Source organism: Oncorhynchus nerka, unplaced genomic scaffold, assembly GCF_034236695.1.
Source record: "Oncorhynchus nerka isolate Pitt River unplaced genomic scaffold, Oner_Uvic_2.0 unplaced_scaffold_2867, whole genome shotgun sequence".
Classification (NCBI taxonomy): domain Eukaryota; kingdom Metazoa; phylum Chordata; class Actinopteri; order Salmoniformes; family Salmonidae; genus Oncorhynchus; species Oncorhynchus nerka.
In genome coordinates, this window is record NW_027038434.1 from 20914 (window position 1) to 30777 (window position 9864).

Genomic DNA, 9864 nt, shown 5'->3' on the forward strand with positions numbered 1-9864 from the left:
TCTGTACCCTACTTTACTGTGCTCTACTGTACCCTACTTGTACTGTGCTCTACTGATCTGTACCCTACTTTACCTTACTGTACTGTACCCTACTCTATTGTACTGTGCTCTACTGAACTGTACCCTACTCTGATGCTCTACTGTACCCTACTCTACTGTACTCTACAGTACCCTACTCCAATCTACTGTACCCTACTCTGCTGTACTCTACTGTACTGTACCTTACTCTACCCTACTCTACTGTACTCTACTGTACTGTACCCTACTCTATTGTACTGTACTCTACTGAACTGTCCCAGAGGACCACCATGTGGGTAGGGGCAAGTGCACAATTCAGGAAAAAGTGTAGAGTATTGAGATGTATAGCGAACAGGGGTTCCTACCCTCCAAGACGCCAAATATTGCCATCTATTTGACCAAAAACACTACTACTATATACCACTGTACTCTACTCTACTGTACTGTACCCTACTCTACTGTAATCTACTGTACTGTACCCTACTCTACTGTCCTCTAATGTAATATACCCTACTCTACTGTACTCAACTGTACTGTACACTACTATATTGTAATCTACTGTACTGCACCTACTCTAATGTACTGTACTTTACCTTACTGTACTGTACCCTATTCTACTGTACTCAACTGTACCCTACTCTATTGTACTGTGCTCTACTGATCTCTTACTTTTACTGTGCTCTACTGTGCCCTACTCTATTGTACTGTGCTCTACTGATCTGTACCCTACTTCACTGTGCTCTACTGTACCCTACTCTATTGTACTATACCCTACTGTACTGTACCCTACTCTACTGAACTGTACACTACTCTATTGTACTATTCCTTACTGTACTGTAACCTACTCTACTGAACTGTATACTACTCTATTGTAGTGCACTCTACTGAACTGTACTCTCCTCTATTGTACTGTACTGTACCCTACTCTACAATACTGTGCTCTATTGTACTGTACCCTACTCTACAATACAGTACTCTACTGAACTGTACCCTACTCTACAATACTGTGCTCTACTGAACTGTACCCTACTCTGTTGTACTGTACTGTACAGTACCCTGCACTACTGTAATGTACTCTACTGAACTGTACCATACTCTATTGTGTGGTGCTCTACTGAACTGTACCCTGCTCTACTGTACTCTAGTTGAATGTGGTGTACTGTGTTCTTCTGAACTGTGCCCTACTCTATAGAACTGTGCTCTACTGTACTGTACCCTACTCTAGTGTACCCTACTGAACTGTATTCTACTGATCTGTAGTAGTAGTTACTGTACTACTTACTGAAGTCAGATCATACTTTGGAAAGATTGTTGCTCTGACTGCATTTGTCTTCATATAACTGTTTCCACAGCTCTGCCCACGGCCTCAGTGAAGATAGTCACTCCACAGGGTCTCCTCTACCCTGGAGAGACAGTCACTCTGCGGTGTGACATATCAGACAACACAGACTGGACATACAGCTGGTTCAGAAACAATGAAGAGCTTCTCATTAAGACCAGGAAAAACACCCTCTCTCTCCCTGACCAGGCTGGTCAGTACAGTTGTGTTGGGAGGAGGAGAGGTCGGCCCCAGATGTCAAATCACAGCTTTTCTCTCCCCATCATCGTCACTGGTGAGTACATATCTTTACATAATTTACCTAAGGATGAAAAACCATCTTTGCTTGATTAACAATCCGATATGTCAGTCCTTACCCGTCCTGCTGATAAGAGTGGGTCGGTTGTACTCATGGATTGGACAGTTTATATAAATGAGTGTCAGAAGTCCTATCTCAGATTTAATCTCTCCATCATCATCACTGGTGAGCTCACTGTTTGTCTTCAATCTGAATTTTGTAAATCCAGAGCCAATGAGGGTTATTCTAAATACAGATATATACACTGTAAATTCTAACTGAATGGAGTCAACATATGTAAAATATAGTTTTATCACAATGTTACAGCATCAGCTGAATTACCAGGCAGGTATCCAGATATTTTGTGCATTATTTTCACAGCTCTTCCCAACTCTACTGTAGCCAACTATATTGCACAGTGCTCTACTGTACTGTGCTCTACCCTACATTACTATACCCTACTCTATTGCACTGTGCTCTAGTGAACTATACCCTACTGTATTGCACTGTGCTCTACTGTACTCTACCCTATTCTACTGTGCTCAACTGAACTGTACCTTACTCTATTGCACTGTGCTCTACTGAACTGTACCCTAATCCATTACATTTTTCTCTACTGAACTGTACGCTACTTGAATGTATTGTACTGTGTTCTCCTAAACTTTACCCTACTCTATTGTGCTGTGTTCTACTGTGCTGTACCCTACTCTTCTGTACTGTACCCTACTCCTTTGTACTGTGCTCTACTGAACTGTACCCTACTCTATTGTATTGTGCTCTACTGAACTGTACCCTACTCTACTGTACTGTACCCTACTGTACTGTACTGTGCTCTACTGAACTGTACCCTACTGTACTGTGCTCTACTGAACTGTACCCTACTCTACTGAACTGTACCCTACTCTAGTATACTGTACCCTACTCTACTGTACTGTACTCTACTGAACTGTACCCTACTCTATTGTACTGTACTCTAGTGTACTGTACCCCCTCTAGTGTACTGTACCCTACTCTATTGTACTGTACTCTACTGAACTGTACCCTACTCTATTGTACTGTACTGTACTCTACTGAACTGTACCCTACTCTATTGTACTGTACTCTACTGAACTGTACCCTACTCTATTGTACTGTGCCCTACTGAACTGTACCCTACTCTATTGTACTGTACTCTACTGAACTGTACCCTACTCTATTGTACTGTGCTCTACTGAACTGTACCCTACTCTATTGTACTGTACTCTACTGAACTGTAACCTACTCTATTGTACTGTGCTCTACTGAACTGTACCCTAATATATTTTATATATTTTTATTTTCCCTTTATTTAACTAGGCAAGTCAGTTAACCTTTTCAATGATGGCCTAGTAACCGTGGGTTCACTGCCTTGTTCAGGGGCAGAATGACATAATTTTACCTTGTCAGCTCGGGGATTCGATCTTGCAACATTTCGGTTACTTGTCCAATGCTCTAACTATTTGCACTATGCTCAACTGAACTGTAGATCCAAACCCTGTGTTCCCCGAAGAGACAGTTGCTCTGATGTGTTCAGTAGGGTCTGACTGTATCTGGAGTTATAAGTGGTACAAAGACAGGAATTATAATGTAGTGTCCCAGTCTGTCAGACACACTATAACAGGAGACACCCTCACCATCAGTAGAGTTACTGAGTCTGACCATGTTCTCTGCTGTTGTTGTTGTTATCTTACCATTCAAACCTATTCACATACAGACTATCAGCCAAAGACCACACTGACTTCAGACAGAGAGAGTATATTCACAGGAGACAGTGTGACACTGAGCTGTACTGTAGAGTCTCCTGGATGGAAGTTTTACTGGTACAGACACAGACCAGACTCTACACCAGTAACCACAACCTCTGGATACTCCTACACACTCAGCTGGGTCAGGGTCTCTGATGGAGGACAGTACTGGTGCAGAGCTGGGAGAGGAGACCCAGTCTACTACACCCTGTACAGTGACCCAGTCCAGATAAACATTACTGGTGAGTTTTATGATAAATGGCTGTTAGTGTGGATAGAGAGTAATCTAGGGTATAATATTTTGTCTGCTCATTGTATCACAACAATTATAGCTAACTTGAAGCTATATTCATGAGTAGACCTATTGATAAATTAATACATTCAAATTGTGCAACTATTTATTCAGTTAGTTGTCTGTGTTGTGTCTATGCAGAGAGGCCTGTTGCTGTTCTGACCCTCCAACCCAACTGGACCCAGATATTCAGTGGAGAGACTGTTACTATGAGATGTGACATACAGGGAGGAGGAGACTCTGACTGGAACTACAGATGGTATAAGAATAGTCCGGTAGTGATCCCCTTTAACACAAAGCCTGAGTACAGAATCAGTCCTGTCTACTGGTATAACAGTGGTTCATATACCTGTGAGGGTGTAAAGGGAAACAAGTTCTCCAAGACCAGTGATGCTGTACAACTGACTGTGTCTGGTAAGTATATATAATCATGTAAACATCTACATTGGTAACTATAATTATTGCTAAAACTGAAAGTTAGAAAACAGAAACCTGTCCTCTATCAAATCACAGATCAACCTCAACCTGTCCTGAGTATCTCTCCTCAGTGGCTGAACGCTGGAGACTCAGTGGCTCTGAACTGTGAAGTTGACAAGACGTCTACAGGCTGGAGGTTCTCCTGGTACAGGACTGTTCCCTACAGAGCTGGGTTACCCTCCCTATCAGACAAGTCTTACTCTCTACAGCCCCTATCTGACAATGTGACTAGTGAAGACTCCTACACTCTGATCTCTGCTGGTCCTACTCCCACAGGAGGATATGTGTGTAGAGCTGGGAGAGGAGACCCAGTCTATGATACACTCTACAGTGAACCTCAGTTTCTCTGGTCAGGAGGTAACTAACTGCATTTAAACTGTATTAAATCATCTTTAAGTCACCCTCATGTGTCTATATAACTATAGGTTTGACTCTGTCTCTCTTTGTTTCAGATCTGCAGCCTTCAGTGTCTCTTACAGTAAATCCCAACACAACTCAACATTTTACATCAAAGTCTCTCTCACTGAGCTGTGAGCTGAAGGGGAACTCTACTGGATGGAGACTGAAGAGACACACAGAGACAGCATGGCGGTCAGAGTGTCCATCTACCTGGAGATCAATAACAGAATCCACCTGCACCATCACATCATTGGACACACGGTACAGTGGAGTGTTCTGGTGTGAGTCTGGATCAGGAGAGAACAGTAATGCTGTCAACATCACAGTAAATGGTACGTCTATTGTACAACATTCACTAATCTTTCATAAATGCATGTATAATAATATGTTCAATTCTGTAACTGAATGACTGCATCTCATAAAATACAAGCTCAGAAGATGTTGATATATTGTGAGTGATGACTCCAGATTTACAGTATTATTTATATATTATGATACACAGATGGTGATGTGATCCTGGAGAGTCCTGTCCATCCTGTGACTGAAGGAGACTCTGTGACTCTGACCTGTACATTTAGACATCAGGGAACAAATCCTAAACCCAAGACTGATTTCTACAAAGATGGAGTTCTCATCAAGAATGAGACCACAGGAGAGATGACCATCCCTACAGTATCCAAGTCAGATGAAGGATTCTATAAGTGTAAATCTGATGAAGGAGAATCACCAGAGAGCTGGGTGACAGTGAGAGGTGAGAAAACATTTATGATCACAACTAAGTTACCTTTTTATTATCTGTGTGAAAATCATTTGATTTAAATATTAATGTTAAAATAGTTTTAGATTTCCACTTCCCTAGAAAATATGATATGTCAACTAAATTGTCAAAAGACGGGCCAGCCTACTTTATTTTCATGCTCTATACCATAAACCTATATATCCTCTCTGTCTGTCCTGTTCTCTCACCAGTCTCTCCAGTTTCAGATACATACAGGAATTGAACTACTTTATTTATTTTCCACCTCAGAGTCTGATTGGTGTTGTGCTGTTCTCTCTCCAGCCGTAGCTCCTGGATCCTCTACATCAGTCCTAGTAGGAGTGGTTGTGGGTCTGCTTGTTGCTGGTGTTCTACTGGTCATTCTCCTGGTCCTGCTGGTGAGATATCAAAACAGAAAAGGTGAGACTTTTGAAATGTATCATTTAATATTATTATGTTTAGGATAAAAATGTCTAAATAAAAATGTAAATAGTTGGAGAAAGTTCAGTACATAACACGATGTGTTTGTCATTACAGGTTCCTGTTTCAACAGAATATTCTGGTGAGTACACCTGTCTCTCAAGCATATTGATACATACAGTATATCATCTTCTCTGTGCTTCTTATGCTGAGTGTCTCTCTCCCTGTAGGCCCCCTCAGCCCCAGAGCACCAACCAGGACCCCCAACAGGACCAAGGATCTACCCAGGGTCAGGCTCCTGATACTGATCTACATGATCAGTCTCTCAGCCCAGACCTCTACCAGTCTCATCTCTGTAACCTCATACACTGACTCTACATGCACTTTGTATAACAACCAGCTTTTGGGACAAAATCATTTACATTTCGGTCAATTCAGAAAGTAAACCAAATTCATTATTCTTCCTGAATTGAGTGGAATTTAAATGGAATTGATCCCATTGATCCCAATTGATCCCTAGTCAATCTTAGGTTAACCAACCTAAAAATCAAAACAAAATATCTCTCTTCTTTGATCAACAGGTGACACTAACATCTACGACACGATCAATTCCTCAGACAACAATGATAATGGTAGTGTAATGTAATGTTTTCAGTATGAATGTGTAGTAGTCTGCTGCTCTTCATTTAATATGACATGTAGTTTGACTAAGTGGAGGTGTTTGTGTATTATGTCTCAGATGTTGCTGGTGCTTCTGCTGCTGGACCAAGTCATGTGACCTACGCCCAGATTCAACTGAAAAAGTTGGACAAAAAAAAGAAAGGTGACCCTCAACTGTGACACATGTAGCAGTGTATCCCAGAGGGAAAAATAATCTAAATAATCTAATGTAATTGTACTATGATTTGAGAACTGGAATACAGATGGTTCTTGTTGCTGCCTATCCTTGTATATTCTGCAATAATTGGCTGTTGAGACTGTTCTGTAATTATAATTTTTTCATGGCAATTCACTACAAAAGTGTAATCTACATTTCATGTAGATGTGTGTACATAAATATATATTTACAAATTCTCTGCTCTTCCTTCTTCTCCTCAGAAAAGAGAAATGATCCTAAAGACTATCCAGTCTACTCTGAGGTGAAGACAGGGAAGGCCACAGGTAAGACCCATTCTACAGGTTGGCAGTCATTAAAACCTTCATTCATCATTTCTGAGTTTGGGATGAAGAGGCAGAATGTGCAATAATCTAAGTCCTTCATTTGTTGACTGGAAATGTCCATTGTCAGGAGCAGCAGGACCTGTTGATGTGACCTATGCTGAGGTTGATCTCCAAAAGAAGAACAAAGCCAAGAAGAAGAGAGGTAAGTCTGGACATCCCTCCCTCCATATTCCCCTTATCAGAACCTCATATCTCTTTGACCCCATATTGAATAATTGTATAAATTAATCTGTATATAACTGTATATTATTCAGTTTATTATTCTAGATATTAATCTGTATATAACTTCATATTACTCTGTAAGTAACTGTATATTATTCCATATATAACTGTATGTTAGTCCATATATAACTGTATAGAACTGTATATTACTCTGTATATTATTCCATATATAACTATAGTACTCTGTATGTAACTGTATATTATTCCATATATAACTGTATATTATTCCATATATAACTGTATATTATTCCATATATAACTGTATAGAACTGTATATTATTATGTATATAACTGTAAATTAGTCTGTATATGACTATATTATTCCATAAATAACTGTACACTATTCTTTATATTATTCTGTATATAACTGTTATATTATTCTGATGTGTTATCCTCACCCCTACAGAAACAGCAACCCCACCTGAGCCAGAATCTGTCTATTCTCTAGTGAAGCCATACACAGCCCCCGGTAAGATTAAATCAACAATCTATTAAACGGGTATGAAACTATATGTAAGTATGTCCTGACAAACTGGTGAGAAATGTTTCTGATCATGTTACCTTTTTATCATCAGTGTGATTTTATTTTTATTTATTTATTTTTATTTTACCTTTATTTAATCAGGTAGGCAAGTTGAGAACAAGTTCTCATTTACAACTGCGACCTGGCCAAGATAAAGCAAAGCAGTTCGACAGATACAACGACACAGAGTTACACATGGAGTAAAACAAACATACAGTCAATAATACAGTATAAATAAGTCTATATACAATGTGAGCAAATGAGGTGAGAAGGGAGGTAAAGGCAATAAATAGGCCATGGTGGCAAAGTAAATACAATATAGCAAGTAAAACACTGGAATGGTAGTTTTGCAATGGAAGAATGTGCAAAGTAGAAATAAAAATAATGGGGTGCAAAGGAGCAAAATTAATTAATTAATTAAATACAGTTGGGAAAGAGGTAGTTGTTTGGGCTAAATTATAGGTGGGCTACGTACAGGTGCAGTAATCTGTGAGCTGCTCTGACAGTTGGTTCTTAAAGCTAGTGAGGGAGATAAGTGTTTCCAGTTTCAGAGATTTTTGTAGTTCGTTCCAGTCATTGGCAGCAGAGAACTGGAAGGAGAGGCGGCCAAAGAAAGAATTGGTTTTGGGGGTGACTAGAGAGATATACCTGCTGGAGCGTGTGCTACAGGTGGGAGATGCTATGGTGACCAGTGAGCTGAGATAATGATGAACTATGGATTCTAGTGTTGATGTTAACATACGTTTGGATTTGCACTCTCAAAGCAAAGATTATTTTGCAACTCAATTGTCTGAAGATAGAGGCCGGCCAATTGGAAAGCAGAATATGCATTAAGCTAATTCCATCCTAATTCCATTGTTGACTGGAAATGTCCATTGTCAGGAGCAGCGAGACCTGTTGATGTGACCTATGTTGAGGTTGATCTCCAAAAGAAGGTCAAAACCAAGAAGAAGAGAGGTAAGTCTGGACATCCCTCCCTCCATATTCCCCTTATCAGAACCTCGTAACTCTTTGACCCCATATATTGAAAAGCTGGATATTGTTCTGTATATTATTCTGTTTATAACTGTTATATTATTCTGTATATTATTATGTATATAACTGTTATATTATTCTGTATATTATTATGTATATAACTGTTATATTATTCTGTATATTATTATGTATCTAACGGTTATATTATTCTGTATATAACTGTTCTATTATTCTGTATATTATTATGTATCTAACGGTTATATTATTCTGTATATAACTGTTCTATTATTCTGTATATAACTGTTCTATTATTATGTATATTATTATGTATATAACGGTTATATTATTATGTATATTATTCTGTATATAACTGTTCTATTATTATGTATATTATTCTGTATATAACTGTTCTATTATTATGTATATTATTATGTATATAACTGTTATATTATTATGTATATTATTATGTATCTAACGGTTATATTATTCTGTATATAACTGTTATATTAGTCTGTATATTATTCTGTTTATAACTGTTATATTAGTCTGTATATAATTCTTATATTGTTCTACATGTGTAAGCAATAAGTCCGGATGGGGCTGTTCTTAAACACAACGCAACGTGGAGTGCCTCGATACAGCCGTTAGCCGTGGTATATTGGCCATATACCACAAACCCCCGAGGTGCCTTATTGCTATTATAAACTGCTTACCAACGGAGTTTGAGCAGTAAAGATACATGTTTTGTCATACCCATGGTATAATGTCTGATATATACCACGGATTTCAGCCAATCAGCATTCTGTATGTAACTGTTATATTATTCTGTTCACTAGTCTGTATATTATTATGTCCATAACTGCTATATTATTCTGCATATTATTCTGTATTTATCTGTGTATTATTCTGTACAGTGTTCTGTATATAACTGATATATTATTCTGTATATTATTATGTCTATAACTGCTATATTATTCTGCATATTATTTTGTATATATCTGTGTATTATAACTGATATATGATTCTGTATATTATTCTGCATATTATTCTGTATATTATTATGCATATTATTTTGTATGTTATTCTGTATATAAGTGTATATATTTCTATATATTACTCTGTTTATATAATTGTAATAGTCTGCATATTATTGTGTATATATCTGTATATTATTCTGTATA

General features: G+C 38.3%; 1 protein-coding gene across 4 annotated transcripts; it reads left to right on the plus strand.

Annotated features, from left to right (window-relative positions):
* The first annotated feature begins 1324 nt into the window (after nucleotides 1-1324).
* LOC135566956 (basement membrane-specific heparan sulfate proteoglycan core protein-like) lies at nucleotides 1325-8768 on the plus strand. Of its 4 annotated transcripts, XM_065014504.1 has the most exons (15): nucleotides 1325-1631; nucleotides 3367-3639; nucleotides 3831-4103; nucleotides 4203-4523; nucleotides 4619-4897; nucleotides 5068-5316; nucleotides 5626-5742; nucleotides 5860-5884; nucleotides 5973-6097; nucleotides 6324-6374; nucleotides 6482-6565; nucleotides 6841-6903; nucleotides 7031-7105; nucleotides 7592-7654; nucleotides 8591-8768. In XM_065014504.1, the coding sequence occupies exons 1-15, from the start codon at nucleotides 1592-1594 to the stop codon at nucleotides 8713-8715; spliced, it is 2163 nt and encodes a 720-aa protein (XP_064870576.1). In that variant the 5' UTR covers nucleotides 1325-1591; the 3' UTR covers nucleotides 8716-8768. The 4 variants fall into 4 exon arrangements, with proteins under 4 accessions (XP_064870576.1, XP_064870574.1, XP_064870573.1 ...); XM_065014502.1 differs by lacking the exon at nucleotides 1325-1631 and having other exon boundaries at nucleotides 2799-3639; nucleotides 8597-8768; XM_065014501.1 differs by lacking the exon at nucleotides 1325-1631 and having other exon boundaries at nucleotides 2800-3639.
* The last annotated feature ends 1096 nt before the right edge of the window (nucleotides 8769-9864 follow it).

What these genes read in the sequence shown, in the direction of transcription:
- LOC135566956 (XM_065014501.1), top strand. Translation starts at nt 3,177, where the DNA reads ATGTGTTCAGTAGGGTCTGACTGTATCTGGAGTTATAAGTGGTACAAA. An exon ending in TGTTTCAACAGAATATTCTG is followed by an intron (nt 5,885 to 5,972) that starts GTGAGTACACCT and finishes CTCTCCCTGTAG; the next exon opens with GCCCCCTCAGCCCCAGAGCA. An exon ending in GAAGCCATACACAGCCCCCG is followed by an intron (nt 7,655 to 8,590) that starts GTAAGATTAAAT and finishes GTCCATTGTCAG; the next exon opens with GAGCAGCGAGACCTGTTGAT.